The 17927-nt window shown below is 37.1% G+C and overlaps 1 protein-coding gene and 1 long non-coding RNA gene across 4 annotated transcripts; both read left to right on the forward strand.

Moving 5' to 3' along the window:
- Positions 1-4122: 4122 nt before the first annotated feature.
- Positions 4123-17835, forward strand: LOC122491787. Its single transcript, XR_006299444.1, has 3 exons — positions 4123-4140; positions 13643-13644; positions 17117-17835. It is a non-coding gene; the product is annotated as an uncharacterized LOC122491787 (long non-coding RNA).
- Positions 4713-16941, forward strand: TRIM59 (tripartite motif containing 59). 3 transcript variants are annotated; one of them, XM_043595016.1, is made up of 4 exons: positions 4713-5003; positions 5437-5917; positions 6877-6950; positions 14692-16941. In XM_043595016.1, the coding sequence occupies exon 4, from the start codon at positions 14695-14697 to the stop codon at positions 15904-15906; it is 1212 nt and encodes a 403-aa protein (XP_043450951.1). In that variant the 5' UTR covers positions 4713-5003; positions 5437-5917; positions 6877-6950; positions 14692-14694; the 3' UTR covers positions 15907-16941. The 3 variants fall into 3 exon arrangements, with proteins under 3 accessions (XP_043450951.1, XP_043450949.1, XP_043450950.1); XM_043595014.1 differs by having other exon boundaries at positions 4715-5003; positions 6877-6954; XM_043595015.1 differs by having other exon boundaries at positions 4715-5917; positions 6877-6954.
- Positions 17836-17927: the final 92 nt, after the last annotated feature.

Raw genomic sequence — 17927 nt, forward strand, 5'->3', positions numbered from 1 at the left:
CTGACAGCTCAGAGCCTGGAGCCTGCTTTGGATTCTGCGTGTGTATCTCTCTCTGCCCCTACCCTGCTCACATTCTGTCTCTCTCCCAAAAGTAAACATTAAACACATTTTTTTTTAATAAAAAAAATAAAATGACAGTTTTTTTAGATTGTTGGACTGCTCTTGATAAGAATATGTAAACAAAGTTTTTTCTTCTCTTTACTTCATCTGCCCAGAAAACCCAACTTCTGTGTTTTGCCTTTTTAGGTCTTTGATTACTTAAGAAAGTTAAAACTTCTCAATGTTAAAGGAGTTAAGTTTTACTAACAATTGTATAATCTTTTGTAGAATCCCTTATTGCCACCTTGGTTAAATGTAAATATTGAATTTTTAATGATCTATAATCCAATTGAGGCATTCGCTTTAAAACTTTCTGAGGTTTTTAACAAAATCCCCTCAGATTTGAATTGTAAGTGAAGTCTTTTTTACTAAATAGGCTTGTTTATTTGGTATGTTAAGTTACTTGGAAAGCACTGTCAAACCAATAATAATTAGTCTTAGGTTGTTGCTCCAACTATTCTAGAAAATATATGAAATTCCTGAAGTTTTAATATCTGCTGGTATAAGGTCATTACTTGAATTATTGAAATGTGCATTACAGAAATAACCGGATTTCCTTTTCAAATGAGCTCTCATATCAGATCTTTAACCATGTCCATTTCTGAGTTGTTTGTGTGTTTGTTTTTTGGTCATTTATGGTTATTGTTCTGATGCACTTGCAAAATCTGTTTTGTCTTCAAGGAGATTCATAAAAAGGACTTTTGACAAATACAGGTTTTTGATACCTGTAAAATCATAAAACTGAACTGGGTAAGAATTTCCAGAAGTAATGGGAAAGTTGCATTCAAACTGAGCAAAAATTAATAACATAGGACTGAATGAACTGAGAAAGATGATAAAATATTCCATTATGGACAAATGGAATTTGTCCATTTAATTTTTTTTCCCTACCTGAACCTTCTAGAATTCAGAAACTGAGTATTCTTTCTTCCATGGCAATTATAATTATTTTTGTACATTGAATAAGCATCTATTCTTCTTGTAATAGTACACCACTGGAAACATTGGTTAGATTACCAAGGCTTTGACTGGAATGTCATATTTGAGAAAGACATGCAGAGACTGAGGTATGACCAGACAGCTCTAAGGAATTAATGCTGAATTTATGGAGCCAATAAAGCTCCTTGAGAATGTTAGCCTGATACCTTGCTTACAGAGTTCCCAGCAACCTTAACAGGTGAGTAGAGAATGTTACTTCCTGCCCGGTGCAAGAAACCTCAGGATATTTTGAGGACCTTGAGAAGAGGGATACACCCAAATCTATAGGTATTGCAGGAAAGTCTGATGGCAAATATTTAGCTTGGCTCTGGCCTCAAGAGGCTATTAAAAGTTTAATCTAAAGATTCCTTATAGGGGCACCTGGGTGGTTTAGTCAGTTAAGAGTTTGACTCTTGCTTTTGAGTCAGGTCATGATCTCACAGTTCATGGGATTGAGCTCCCCATCAGGCTCCCTGCTGACAGTGTGGAGCCTGCTTGGGATTCTCTCTCTCCCCCAATCTCTTTGCTGCTACCCTGCCCATGAGCTCTCTCTTTCAAAATAAATAATAATAATAAAAAAGGATTCCTTATATAAAGTCCTAGCAAAGCAGATTTTAAAGAATCTGTGTGATCAATCACTATTGTTGCTCAGCTTGTGTAAATAATCAGGCCAACCTTGTTATAACTGGACTTGTTTTACAAATGAATTAGTCTTGATTTTGCCCTCTCTAGAAATAAGGGTGAATTTAGAAATATTATCTTTCAATAATGCATCCTTATGGATGTTAGATTCTAGGTTTGATTAATTCTCTTTAAACGTTTGTTGTTTGCCTAAGTTGGACTACTTGAGAATTTCAGACCGATGGCCATAATAACTCATATATAATCTTTCTGCTTATTACTCTATCGAGATAATAAAAGGGACATCATGGGCATATGACTATTTAAACAGCTGGACAATGGGATGGACTCCCCAACAAATGAGTAACTCAGCTATCACCTTGATCAATTCTATGTGGCTGGAATAACAAAATTTCTCCTTAAAAGTCAGAGCATACCCCACTCCATGGAGTTAACTACGAACTTGCGGAGATAATGGATGGCCCCCACCTTCCTTATAATTGGATTGGAGAATGCACTTGGGAATGCCCTTATCTCCTGGGACAAGTCATCTCCCACTTGCCAGCAATTCCTTGTAATTAGGATATTAAGGCTAGACACCAGGCAAAGAAGGCTTCTTAATGGTTTTATCCCTTAGTCCTATTTGTCCCAGGAGCCACCTCTATTGATGTAAAATTACAAGCAGAGCCTCTTGCAAAGCATACAGTGGCCATCTTTAACCACACCCAAGAAGTCACCCCCATACCAGCACATATAGGCATGTTTCTATTACTAAAAAGAATGTTTCTTGTTGGCCTATGATAAATGTTACATGGGACTCTCTGAGCTATTGGAGGCCTTTCTCTTATCCTCAAACTCTCAAAATTTTAACTGAATATTCCAACCCACAAATAGGCTCATGGAAACAAATTTCTTGACTACATAGTCCTTCTTATTGATACATCCTGGAAGGATTATATCAAATATGGGATAGATATATGTAGCTTACTCCTATGATAGGACAACTCAGCCAAAAGGCCCTTTTATGATGGGAACAGAAAAACCATACCCCTGATTCATGGCCAATAGACTTGCCAAATGGAACGTCTCCCCCCAAGAAGTCTGTGACCATACCATTATTTTATAGGCAATGTTTTGGTTTGCTACTGATTAGATAAGGCAACCAGGCATCAGATAGCTTGCACCTAATGAAACACAATGGATATCAGTGGTTATGTGACCCAAATTTGTGGCCCTGGCTTCCACCAGGCTGGACTGGAAGATGTACTATAGGTTATGCCCAGATGCACGGCCATAGCACTAGGACTGTCATAAGTCCAGCTAATCTTCCATATTTAAAGCAACGATGGAAAAGATCCATGTTCCATTGGTATGAGCATCTGACATCTATTTTTCTTCCATCAGTAGGTTTAGAAGATGGCACACAGAGGCCCTTGATAAATACACAATTAAGGCCTCAAATGATTCTCAAAATAGCATTACATTATTAAACACTAAAGTAACTCAAATATGTAAAGCAATTCTACAAAATAGAATGGTATTAAATGTCTTAAGAGCAGCACAAGGAGGAATGAATGGCATTATTAAAGTGGAATGTTGTGTCTATGTTCCAGATTTTAACAAAAATATAACAGGATTACTTACTGATATCAATAGTCAAACTATTCCTTCTGAAGACTCTACATTGCCACTTAATGACTGGTTATATTCCTGGTCAGGAAGTGGACTATGGTCTATGCCAAATGGTCTTCTCATTGCTCTTATTTTCATTATAATATTAATACTAATGCATTGTCTCATTTGCTTTGTTCTGTCCTATTGTCAAGATACAAGCAAGCAATTCCTGACTCCTTCACCCAGCTGACAGCTTACTACTGCCCGGATGTTCACTGTGGACTCAACAGCAGTGGCCTTCTGTAATCTACTTGTAGAAACAGATAGTGACCAATTTCAGTCTATAGGGACATCTCTACAACCATCTTTTTCTGAACTTGAAGAAGTTCAGAAGATGAGCCCTTCACCCTTCAACAACCTTAAAGATTTAAGGACCAACATTGTTAAGGGGAGAAATGAGGGATAGAAGCAGAAAAATGTTCACCTTTAGGCCAGTAGGCTCACCTACAGCCTGCATAGTTTTGATAAGGATCAAATACATGCTGGTTGCTACATTCTTAAAGGGTTTCATGACTGCCTGTACATCTCACCATTAGTTAATATTGAGCTGAATGATAAGTACCAGAGAAATCTTGGGAAAGTAGTTTTAGGAGTAGAAATTTAAAGAAAACATTTATTTAAAAAATTTTTTTTAATCTTTATTTATTTTTGAGACACACACGCACACACACACACACACACACACACAGACTGTGCGAGTGGGGGAGGGGCAGAGAGAGAGAGACACACACACACACAGAATCTGAAGCAGGCTCCAGGCTCTGAGCCGTCAGCACAGAGCCCAACGTGGGGCTCGAACTCACGGACCGGGAGATCGTGACCTGAGCTGAAGTCGGACGCTTAACCGACTGAACCATCCAGGCGCCCCTCAAAGAAAACATTTATGATTTAACACTCTATGTACATCCCCTCCCCCTTGAGCACTAAGCATATAACACCAACTTCATAGAGCAAAAGTGCAGATTTTTCTGCCCATGGGTCCTGACCCCCAGCTACTTAAATAAACTTACTAAATTGTACCACACGTTTCAAGAATTCTTTCTTGGACTTTGCATTCCAAGTTCCCACAATAGTACATTTGTTACAAATGATGAATCTACATTGACTCATCATAATCACCCCAAATCCATAGTTAATATTACTGGTTCAGTTCTTTTAAAGAGAATAATTTTTATAGAAGTATAGTGCATTTATTGCTAAGGAAAGATATCCATATTATTTTGACAGAAAACTAAAAATCTATCAATGACACCAGTGTTTTGATGGAAAATGTATATGCATAATAAAGCTGAAATGAATATATACCATCATGTAACGGTGGGAATCTTGGGATACTGGCAGAATCCATACATCATAAGCAAAACTTTCAGTAACTGGATTGGTGAAGACATCTGAAATTTGGGACTCACGCTATTATTTTGTTTTATGTTATGTTTAATATTTTTCTATTATTTAATGTATGAGAGCCTAATACCTGAATGTATTGGCAATATACAGTATACCAAGGCTGTTTTATTTGGCAGAGCGGTAAATGACTTCTCAGTACAGTTAAAGAGATGGAAGCTGTGATGAGTCTTGAGCTACAGCTGGATAAAGTTTCTCAAGAAAAAAGGGAAGAGGACTACTGAACTGTATGTTTTTTGAGTCTAGGGGCTTAAGAAGATGAAATAGGGTGAAGAGATTGAATCAGAAATCAGGAATTCTGAGCAACAGTCATCTTTAGTCGATTAATTTCATGAAGTTGGAAAAGGAGGTGGGGGAGACGGTCTTTGATGAGTCCTGTAGTCCCACTAGCTGTCACAGAGTAAGTTCTCTTTAAGAAAACTGTAGGTAATCAGAAGACCCATCCTCTAGGCTCAGCCAAGTACTGTTAGGGTCCAGGTCCGACTGGAGGGCTGGGGGACGGAACTTGCGCACCGGTGTGCGTGTGCCCTCAGGGTCGGTGACGTCCCGCTACCGGGCACTTGTGAGGTAACAAAGGGAGACGCTGCGCGTCAAAGTCCAGAATCTGGACGTGCCGGATTGGCTCCAAGTAAAACACAGTCCTATGAAACGTTCTTGTAGAAAGTGTCAGTCACCGCCAGGCCCCACCTCTCCCGGAGCCGCGGACATCTCACCGCCCCAAGAGGGAGCCCAGCCCACGACTTTGGCAGCTAGAAGCGCCCGCACGCACTAAAGCGCCTCCTACCGCGTGCCTCCAGAGCTTCTGAGAGGCGGGCCCGCGCCCACTGCGCAGGTGCAGGAAGCTGGCCCGGAGTTTGGAGCCAGGCCCTCGCAATTACGTCCCTGCCTCCGCAGGCGCTGCGAGCAGTTTACTTTTGAACAGGGGCCCCGCGCTCTTTCCCATTGGCGGATGCTACGCAGTTGAATGTTGCCAGGAGACTGCGCCTGCGCCCTGAGGCTCCGCAAGGCCCCGCCCCATCTGGGCACCTGAAATCCCTCAGGGCGGAGGAGGGCGGGGACGCAGAGCATCTCGGGGACGCCTAGCTTGGAGGCCGTAGAGCTGTTTCTGCCAGTGGACTAGCTCTGTCTCTTCCTCCCCGGGGTGAGTCTAAGGAGCGTGCCTTTGGGTCCGAGAATGCGACTTTGGGTCTCTGTTCTTTCCCTGTAGCACAGGCTGGTATACTGGGTGTATTTGGAGGAGAGTCCAGGGGCTTGCTGATGGAGATGGTGGGCATGAGTACTGCGTTTATTCTCTTTTGTCCCAGGTAGGGAGTTTGGAGAATCTCGTGTTCCTCCCTCCGGTATGGAACTGCATTTCTCTGTGAGGGAGCAGCCCTTTGTGGTGGAGGGTGAGAAGAGCGGCACTCCACAGAACTGGTCTGCCTTGCGTGGTTGGGGGGCGAAGGGCGCCGGGGCGGTGGAAGTGCGTTAGGAGGGAGGCTCGGGAGGATTTGTCGTTAACCTTCGAGAAAGAGAAGGCTGTTATTTTGAGGCCCTTCGTTGTGAGAGGTTCTCCTGAGACTTAACAGAGTGGGTGTAATTATGCCCATTTTACAAGTGTGAAACCTCAGTACTGAGAGGCATTGGGAAAAACTGACCCAGGGTCCCACAACATTTAAATGGCAGAACTGAGATGTACGGACGTAATAATGATGGGATACCCTAAATCAGAGTTTATTATTTTAAGCTGGCAAGATCTTTCAGTCCCATGGATGTTTCTTGTCTTCAGGTTAACTTTAAGCAGTCTAAAATGAGCGTGAATGTTTGCTCCGTCATCACCATTGTTGGCTAACATTTTTAAGAGCTCGTAAGATACTTGACGTTACAAAAAGAGGTCCTTTGTGACAATTTATTTGGTCACAGAATTGTTGGGCTTTTCAAGGTACAGGTGATACCTCTCCTGCACCAACTGTTGATATTTGTCACTATTTTTATAAAAACACAATGAGGCATAGAGGAGATAAACATTAGAGTGAAATAACCATTCCTATGATGTCATATTTAATACATTTTTTGAGAATGTAAATTGAAAACATTCAGATAAAATTATTTTAATTTTAGAATACGAATAAAAGAATCTGAAAAAGTTGGAGAAGATAAAGTATATTCAGTCGCTAAGCCAGAAGATCAACAAAGTAGGTAAGCTCTGAACCAGTAAGTGAATACAAAATAAATTTTCAGTAAATTTTTTACTAAGTGTATGATTTCAAGTGTAAGTTGAGATTCTTTAATTTTTTAAAAAAAGACGTGTTGTATAAAATTCAAGCCGTCTAGGAGGAGCATAAAATGAAAAGTAAACAACTCCTTCATTTGACTTATAACTTGTAGTTAGTCACTTTTGTATACTCTTTCAGAAATTTTACAAGGATTTGTGTACATTTAAACACTCAAATGGTATCATCTTTTTTTTTTTTTTTTTTTTTTAATTTTTTTTTCAACGTTTATTTATTTTTGGGACAGAGAGAGACAGAGCATGAACCGGGGAGGGGCAGAGAGAGAGGGAGACACAGAATTGGAAACAGGCTCCAGGCTCTGAGCCATCAGCCCAGAGCCCGACGCGGGGCTCGAACTCGCGGACCACGAGATCGTGACCTGGCTGAAGTCGGACGCTTAACCGACTGCGCCACCCAGGCGCCCCTCAAATGGTATCATCTTATGCATACAGATCTGCAGGTTGCATTTATTGTTACCTGGACACCATTTTACTATCCATTTACATACTGGTTTGCATTTTTTTGATGATTATATAGCTATCCTTTGAAGTAAGGTACCATAATTTACCTAGTCTGGCAAGGTGAAATTTTGATTTTAGGTAATGTTAAACATTGCCTTTCAGCAGACATATTGCTGGATGTTTTCCACCAAATAGATTTTCACTGTGAAAAGTATTATGGAATAAGCAATGAAAACCTTAATTTCTCATTTCAGTTCCTGGTTAAATTGCATATATATATATATATATATATATATATATATATATATATATATTAGGTTGGGGAAATAGGTTAATGTGAAAATACAAGAACAGTGCAAATGGGCAGAGTTAAAGTCCTGTCTGACCATAGGATTTTTTTTTTTTAATTTGAAAGTGTTATGGGAATCCTTCATTATTTTTGTATGTTTATGTGTATAAAAGTATTTTTAAAATCTTGCCCTATGTATATAGATGGCGCAATTGTAGTATTTCTAAAGTAATCTTTTTTTTTTTTTTAAAGCATTTATTTATTTTTTAGTTTGGAGAGAGAATGCAAGCTGGGGAGAGGGGCAGAGAGAGAATCTTAAGCAGGCTGCACGTTTAGCACCGAGCCCAACGTGGGGCTTGATCCCACAACCCTGGGATCATGACATGAGCTGAAATCAAGAGTCGGATGCTGAACCAACTGAGCCACCTAGGCACCTCTAAAGTAATCTTAAATTGCATTACATATGCATAGTATCAGGGCCAAAATATGTGAGACCCAATCAAAATTTTTCCAGACTTATAGCTGACTCACACTATAAGTTCTAGAGCAAGTCACTTAACTCTATAATGTGGTAAACATAATTTCTCTTCAGAGGTTGTAAAATGTAATGGATGTTTTATTACTGTTCATGTGTAGAGATGAAAGGCATTATTAGTGAATTAAAACTTAAAAAGTAGTTTACACACTAAACTGTTAATTGAATGGAAAATATTTTTTTTTGTATTGCTTAATTCTCCATAATCTATTATGTGTACTGACCATCCATAATATGCTAGTTGGACATTGTGGAGGCTCCATAGGAAATCAGCTTTCTGGAGAAAGACTGCATAAAAAGTTTAGAAATTCAGAAGTGTGTTTATTTTTGACACTGAAACACAAGAAATTTGTGAAATGACTTTTAAGTAGATGATTTAGCCTCAAATTTTTTTCTGAAAAAGATTTATTATATTTATTTCTTGGTGACTTTAAAAAGGGAAGCAGGAAATCTGGAAATAAGTTATTAGTGTTTTGGGGGGTTTTAGTACTCACTGGAGGAAAAGAACATTTTACATGGGTTACTTTTATTTTACTTCTTTGCTTTCTAAAAGTGTAAAATAATATACATAGATTCTACAATTAATTTGGCAGAGGAAAGACTAGATAATAGGCAAAAACTTGAAAGTTTTTATTGTGCTGAAAATATGCATAAAATTTACCATTATAACCATTTTTAAGTATACAGTTTAGTGGCATTCGATACATTCACATTTTTGTTCAACTTGTCACGATCCATTGGCGTCAAACTTCTTCCATCTTCCCAAACTGGAACTAAACAATAACTCTCCATCTTGTCTCCCTCTAGCACTATTTCACTTTCTATCTTTGTGAATTGTTTACTATCTTCTATTCGTATTTTCCACATCCTTTATGATCATACAGTTTTTCTCCTTTGACTTAATAATTTCCTTTTTATTAAATTAATTTTACATTTCTGGGAAGAACCTCATTTTGGTCATTGTTCTGTATTCTTTTAATGTACTCTGGATTTGTTTTTGCTAATACTGTATCCGGGATTTTAGAACAGTATCCATTTTTGAAATTTGTTGATTTTTAGTTTGTGTTTGTTAGGTTTTGGAGTCTTGTTATATTATCTCTCTTCAGAACAAATGGCAAACTTTTTTTTTCTTTATTTTGAGAGAGATGGTGGGGTGGGAGGCAGAGAGAGAGAATCCGAAGCAGGCTCAAGTTATGTGGGGTCTTGATTCTACAAACCATGAGATCATGACCCAAGCCAAAACCAAGAGTCAGGTGCTCAGTTGACTTAGACATATAGGTGCCCCATGTAATTCAGTCACTTTTCCCAAAATTTAGTTTTGTCATTACCTCTATGTTCAGATGAGATAGTCTGTCAGTTCCATTTCTCAAAGACCTTCCTTTTGGATCTGTCATCTTCTTCCAGATGACTTGTTCCCTATACTTGCTGCACAGTTGTCCTGGATTTAATTTCACCATTAACGGAGTGAGAATTCTTGCTTTTCTTATTTCCCTGAGGTAGATTCTTTAGAAAGGGTGGATGAGTGTTCATTTTTAGGCCTCTCATGTCAACTGTCTTCAGTCTACCCTCAAAATTTATTCTTCTGGGTATAGAATTTTAGGTTGGAAGCCATTTTTTCCTGAGAACTTTGAGGCCATTCCTTCACTGCCTTCTAGTTTCCAGTGTTGTATCATACATACAGCATAGCTAAATCTAAGATACTCATCCTAGAAAATATACATAGGTGAAGTTTTTTTCTCCTCTCCACCCTCCCCAAAAGTCTGGGCTGGATATGGAAAATTTCTGGTGCATAAAATGCTGTACTAGTTTTTGGAAGAATTAGCTTCTAAGCATGATAACCACCCATATCTTATGTTTCTCAGGCAATAACCAGTTATTTTACAGAGTTATTTTCAGCAAGGCTTGCTTCTGTTAACCAGTTCTGATTTGTCATAAATTTATTGCCTAAAACCCGTTTTTAATAACTCAGCAAGAGGGTAGTCTTCCAAATTCCAAGAGTGGAATTTGATTTATGTATCTTCAAGTTATCCACAAATTTCTAATTATATGAAAGTTAACTTTTGAGACCATATTTGCTTTCTATGTGAACTCAAGAGCTGACATTTTCTTTCAATAATGTTGTGAATATCTTCATTCTAAACGAAGTTGAGCTTTTGGGGTCCCCAGATGGGTTCTCAGGGAAAATGTTTTCTAGCTTTTGACAAATAGGGGACTTTGGAGGGAAGGGTTAGATTCTGTTTTAGGCCTAATTTTGGTACTTAAAACATTAATATTAAATCTAAATTGAATATGTGTCTACTGCTCAAATGTTATTTTTTCCCTGCAAAGTGCTGTTTTGTTTATTCCTTCATTATGAATTCTGACATCACTAAAGTCCTCTGAGAACAGGTTTGTTTTTCATGGATTGTTTTTGTGTGATTAGAGCTGTCACGAAGGCTTCCCAACATGCATTCACTTGCATTTACCTGCAGTGAATGTCATCTTCTGTACTGTTGCCCAGTTACTTTAGTTTCCTGGAATGCTTCACAGTTTAAGCTTACTATCTATGTGACACATCTTGGCGCATTAGGGTTCTGAATATTGTCAGTCTGAATGGAGTATTTTTTGATAGACTTGTAGACTCTCCTATTATAGCTCTTCCTAAACAAAATAGAGATTTTGCTATTTAAAAAACAAAGCTAAGATCTGACATTTCATTAACATTGCTGTCTTAAGAGGGAGTATTTATTCAACCAATATTGAGTAATACCTACTATGTGTCAGGTTCTGTGTTTAGACATAATTCCTGCCCTTATTGCAGGCTTACATCTTAATATATAGGTAAATGTTACAAAATTCTCTTAAATAAACTCCAGTTAAGTGCTGTAAATTGGCAGTACAGCATTCAGTGAGATTAATACGGGATCTAATTTGGGGAGGAGGCTGGGCCCAATGAGACTTGAATAAGAGTTTGATTTCCAAAATGATGAAAGAGCATAGAGCCAAAAAATCTAAAGAGGTTTTTAATAATTAAAAGTACAGAATTATTTGTAGATGTCTTCTTAAACTTTTAAAAGTTAGTTTTGTAGGGGATGATTTGGTGTAACCTTTATATTTTACATGAATGGGACTTGGATTTTTTTGTTTTGCTCTTTAAGGTTCTCTAAATGGTGTTGTAACTTGATCTTTCTCTATCAGGGCTAAGTAGGTCCTGAAGATTGTGGCTTGCATTTGAAAACCGGTACAAATTAAGACTTTAAGAGGGGAGGTAGGGTGCAAAATTTCAGGCTTCTGTTGTTGGAAATGTCAAAAATATCTTGCCAAGAGGTTACCACTGCTGGGTTTCTTTCACTAAGGAAAGAGGACTGAGGATGTTCTTTACCACTAACACTCTACTGGTCAGTAATTCATAGTTAACCCCAACCAACACTTCATCTTGAAAACTGATTTTTATTGGAAGGACTGAGGGTTCAAGCCCTGAATCGGGCTTTGTGCTGACAGCTCAGAACCTGGAGCCTGCTTCAGATTCTGTCTCCTTCTCTCTCTGCCCATCCCCCACTTGCACTGTCTCTCTCCAAAATAAATAAACATTAAAAATTTTTTTCCCCTTCCAAATATTCAAATTACTACTTTGGAATATTACACTATGCTGATTCTGGGCTTTAAGCATACTAGTATTTCAATTCAAGAAGCTAGGAAATTTATAGTAGCAGTAATTAGAGAAATTATTAATACTTTGTTTTTTAGAAACTGTTGTTGAGCCAACTGGGAATATGAATTCTCTTGAATTAAAGACTATAATTTTGCTAATGCCAATTTGTTATTTAGGCGAAATGTTTAATCTTGCTTGTATTTGCATCATTAAAAAAAATCCTAACCTTTAAGTATAAGTGATGCATATTACATTAGTTTCAGGTATACAATACAGTGTTTCAACAACTCTATATATTATGCTATGCTCACACAAGTGCAGCTACCATGCTAATACATGTAATATGCTATTACAATACCAGTGAGTGTATTCCCGATGCTGTATCTTCCATCTTTGTGACTTACCCTACAACTGTAAGGCTCCTAACCTTCCAAGCCCCTTCACCCATTTCACCATCCCACCCACCCCTGCCCTGCAACCACCAGTTCTCTGTATTTGTGAGTCTGTTTTGGTGTTTTTGTTTGCTTATTTGTTTTTTTGGATCTCCACATGTAAGTGAAATCATATGGTATTTAGTCTCATTTCACTTAGCATAATGCCTTCTAGGTCCATCCATGTTGTTTGTTGCAGATGGCCAGATCTGATTTTTCTATGGCTGATTGTTATTCCATTGTGTATCTATATATATTATACACATACATATATAAATACATGTATCTATATATACATATGCACATACCCACCAGATCTTATCCATTCACGTATTGATAGACACTTGTGTTACTTCCATATCTTGTCTATTGCAAATAATGCTGCAGTGAACATGGGGTATATATATCTTTTTTAAACTTTTTTTTTTTTTAACGTTTATTTATTTTTTGAGACAGAGAGACAGAGCATGAACGGGGGAGGGTCAGAGAGAGGGAGGCACAGAATCTGAAACAGGCTCCAGGCTCTGAGCTGTCAGCACAGAGCCCGACATGGGGCTTGAACTCACGGACCGCGAGATCATGACCTGAGCCGAAGTCGGCCGCTTAACCTACTGAGCCACCCAGGCGCCCCGGGGTATATATATCTTTTTGAATTAGTGTTTTTATTTTCTTTGGATAAATACCTAGTAGTGGAATTACTGGGTTGTATTGGATTTCAATTTTTAGTGTTTTGAGGAACCTCCATTCTGGTTTCCAGTGATTGTACCAGTTTACACTCCACCAACAATGCAGGATTCCTTTTTCCACATCCTCAACACTTATTTCTTGTCTGATACTAGCCATTCTGACAAACTTAAGGTCTCGTGGTTTTTGAGGTGCGTTTCCCTGATGAGCAGTAATGTTGAACATTGTGTCTGTTGGCCATCTGGATGTCTTTGGAAAACTGTTAATTCAGGTCCTCTGCCCATTTTTTAATTGGATTGTTTTTTGGTGTTGGGTTAAAGAAGTTCCTGATATATTTTGGATATTAACCTATCAGGTATCATTTGCAAATGTCTTCTTCCATTGCCTTTTCATTTGCTAGGCAGAGACTTTTTATTTTGGTGTAGTTTTAATTTACTTGTTTTGGTTTCTCTTGAGACCTATTGAGTAAAACGTTGCCAAAGCTGATGTCCCAGAGACTATTTTCTGTTTTCTTTAAGGGAGTTTTCAGGTTTTATGTTTAGGTCTTTAATCCACTTTATTTTTGTATATGGTGTAAAGAAAGTGGTTTCATTCTTTTGCACATAGCTGTTCAGTTTTCCTAATATAATCAAAGAGATGATCTTTTCCTTATCGTATGTACTTGTCTCCTTTGTCCATAGATTGCCCATGTCAGTGTCCTTTGTGTCTGGCTTTATACTAGTATCATACTGATTACTACAGCTTTGTAGTTGTTTGAAATCTGGGATTGCGGATTATTTTGGCACTCAGGGACCTTCGTGGTTTCATACAAGTTTTAGGCTTGTTCTAGTTCTATGGAAAGTACTGTTGGTATTTTGATAGAGATTACATTGAAGCTATAGATTGATTTAGGTAGTATAGATTTTAACAATATTCTTCCTATCCAGGAGTATGGCATGTTTTTCAATTTATGTCATCTTCAGTTTCTTCAATTGGTGTTGAATAGTGTTCAGAGTACAGGTCTTTTACCTCCTTGGCTTATTCCTAGGCATTTTATTCTGGTAAATGTGGGTGTTAATTTCTTTCTACTACTTTAATAAACGTATAGAAATACAACATTAATTTTGTATCCTGCAACTTTACTGAATCTTCATTTATTCTAACAGTTTTTGGGGGAGTCTTTAGGGTTTTCTATATAAAGTATTGTGTCATTTTAACTTTTTCTACCAATATGGATGCTTTTTATTCCTGTCTGCTGTGGCTAGGACTTCCAGTTATTTGTGCAGTTTTGATTTTAGCACTTAGGATGTAAAAAGTTGCACAGATTATCATTAAGTAGACCAGTAGAACACTGAATTTTACTTTTGCATAGCAACAAACTTAAATAACTTTAATTTGAAGAATTATAAATTAGAATTGTTTAGCATGTTTTTTTGTCCCAAGGTGAGTAAATTTTTAAAAATGATCAGTTTGTTACATATTAGGAGTTGTATTACTCAGAAAGCTGCATTTAAAAAATCTTAAACATCTTATTGTCTTTTAAATGACAAGCACAATATATTAATAGTTTTGAGGTTAACACCTGAAACTTTACATAGTATGTACAGGTATCTTTGTTGTAAGTAGGCTTAAAATATTTTTTTCTCTTGACAGGAAATGCACAATTTTGAGGACGAGTTAACATGTCCCATTTGTTACAGTATTTTTGAAGATCCTCGTGTACTACCATGCTCTCATACGTTTTGTAGAAATTGCTTGGAAAATGTTCTTCAAGCATCTGGGAACTTTTATATATGGAGACCTTTACGAATTCCACTCAAGTGCCCCAATTGCAGAAGTATTATTGAAATTGCTCCAAGTGGTATTGAATCTTTACCTGTTAATTTTGCATTAAGGGCTATAATTGAAAAGTACCAGCAAGAAGACCATCCAGATATCGTTACCTGTCCTGAACATTACAGACAACCATTAAATGTTTACTGTCTCCTAGATAAAAAATTAGTTTGTGGTCATTGCCTTACCATAGGTCAACATCATGGTCATCCCATAGATGATCTTCAGAGTGCCTATCTGAAAGAAAAGGATACACCTCAAAAACTGCTTGAACAGTTAACTGACACACACTGGACAGATCTTACTCGTCTTATTGAAAAGCTGGAAGAACAGAAATCTCATTCAGAGAAGATGGTCCAAAGTGATAAGGAAGTTGTTCTCCAGTATTTTAAGGAGCTTAGTGATACATTAGAACAGAAAAAAAAAACCTTCCTAGCTGCTCTTGGTAATGTTAGCAATCTGATTAATCAAGAATACACTCCACAAATTGAAAGAATGAAAGAAATAAGAGAGCAGCAGCTTGAATTAATGACACTGACAACATCTTTACAGGAAGAGTCTCCACTGAAATTTCTTGAAAAAGTTGATGATATCCGCCAACATGTACAGATTTTGAAACAAAGACCACTTCCTGAGGTTCACCCTGTTGAAATTTATCCTCGAGTAAGCCAAATACTGAAAGAAGATTGGAGCAGGACAGAAATTGGACAAATTAAGAAACTTCTCATTCCTGAAATGAAAATTTCTTCAAAGAGGATGCCATGTTCCTGGCCTGATAAGGATGAAAAAGAAGTCGAATTTTTTAAGATTTTAAACATCGTTATAGTTACATTAATTTCAGTGATACTGATGTTGATCCTTTTTTTTAACCAACACATAATCACCTTTTTAAATGAAATCACTTCAATATGTTTTTCTGAAGTCTCTCTATCTGTTTACCAAAGTTTATCTAACAGTTTGCATGATTTAAAGAATATGCTATGTCACACTTTATATTTACTGAAGGAATGCATGTGGAAAATATTTTCTCATTGAAAATTCAAATCTGAATTGCTTAAATAGGCTTATTCTGTACAGCAGAGACCAACAATTGCTAAAGGGAGAAACAGGGTAGCATGGATAAATAGCAAACTAAATTATCAGAGTTGCAAATACAAATACATAGAAATGTTAAACCATCCATGTGTCTTAGATGGAAATATGTCAGAAATGACAGAATGTGTCTAAACTAGAATATCTAGTAACTAATACATTATCCTATTTTATTTTGCTTGATGCTGACTTTATTGCTGTGACATTGAAATATTTCTGTACCAATCCTGTCTTTTAGCATTATTATTTCTTTTACATCATCATATGCTGCAGTGGTTGGTTAGTGTTGCAGTTCTTTATGTATACATAGCTTTTAGGTTAAAAGATGGCAAAATCCCTCAAGTGCATATATACCTGTATTTTGATGTGGCCCCGGAGCCTTTGGGCAAAACCAGGAGGGTGAGTAGAGGTTTTAATTCAAGCAGCAGTCTAAAAGTGGTAAGGGATTGCTTACATTAAGGTTATTTCTGATCAAACATACATGATACATTAATGTATTTTAGATAAACATTGCATTAAATCTATCAACATTCATTCCTAACAAACTGCTGATTTTGGAAATGTGTTAGGGAACAGTGACCTTTCAAATAATGGTCTTTATGGTTTGTGTAAATGACTTTTGGTTAGTGCTTTATTTAGTCTTACCAATTTTTGGATAAAAGCTCTAAAAACATGTTATTAGAATAGTATATTGTTGATATATTCCATCCTCATTAGAGTTAGGTGGCATCATGTTAACTATATTCGTCTTAAAAATGGTCTTAAGTTTTCTGCAATTTGCTTATGTGAATATCAAAGTACCAATAATTTAACCTTTTCTTGAATTTTGCTTAAATGGGAGTCTGTAGTTATTAAGTCAAATCCCTTTAATTAGTTCCCTTATTAACAGGGACTGGAATTGTGCTTGTGGTAGGACTTTTGGCTCTTTTGTCCATGGAACTGTAAATATAAGGTTATTTGCTTTCCAGAAATCCTAAATCAGCTGTTGCTCTTGGATCCATTCCCTAGGAGTCCTACCTAGCTCAGACTTTCAGGTCATATTAGGGAATGCTCCTGGTCCTAGGTTACATATAAATTGTCATGAATTAATAGGACTATAGTTCTAAATTACTCCTGTTTATTTGTTTTGAGAGAGAACATGAGCAGGCTTCAGGCTCTCAGCTATCAGCATAGGGCTCGACGTACGGCTCGAATTCCCTAGCTGTGAAATCACAACCTGAGCTGAAGTCGGATGCTCAACTGAACCATTCAGGTGCCCCTACTGAGAAGAAGTCTTAACACAAACATGGCTGGCTGTATTAAATTTATGATCAGAATTATCTAGCACAATAAAGTCATGTGGGCAAAGAACATTTGCAGGGTATTAATGGAAGTGGAGGGGAGAGAGATTGAAGTATCGAAATATACAACATAGTAACTTTACGCTGAAGTTGCATTAAATTTTAGTCACAACACAAAAATGCCATGTATTTTTTGAGTACATGTATTAATTAGTAAGCACTGATATTTGTTAGCTATTATGGGTCAAGCACTTAGTGAAGTAGGTATTCTTTTTATAGATAAGGAAACCCCAAAGTAATTTGTCCAAGGCCATACAGCCAGCAGGAGAACCCATGTATTATTTTGATAATTATTTTGAAAGTCCTGCTGTCATGGTATCAACACTTTAAGCCAGTAGTTTTATTTTTATTAAATTAAGGCTTCTAATTTATATCTAAGAATCATTCATAACTAAAAATTGAAGCATATACCTATGAACATTTTAGGTTTGACAAACATTTTGTAACTTGGCAGTTCTTAGTAGACAAAACTATTTACAAATTTTATGTAGTATGCATGAACATAGTCCCAAATACAAATAACTGATTCTTACACATGCTGCCTCTGTTTTGTAATTTTTACCAGGAGTATGAAATTATAAAATTTAAAGTATATAATCTTGATATATTTCTAAGTTTTATGTA

Source organism: Prionailurus bengalensis, chromosome C2 (genome assembly GCF_016509475.1).
Source record: "Prionailurus bengalensis isolate Pbe53 chromosome C2, Fcat_Pben_1.1_paternal_pri, whole genome shotgun sequence".
Classification (NCBI taxonomy): domain Eukaryota; kingdom Metazoa; phylum Chordata; class Mammalia; order Carnivora; family Felidae; genus Prionailurus; species Prionailurus bengalensis.

Coding starts and splice junctions, on each gene's coding strand:
- TRIM59 (XM_043595016.1), top strand. CDS start 14,695: ATGCACAATTTTGAGGACGAGTTAACATGTCCCATTTGTTACAGTATT.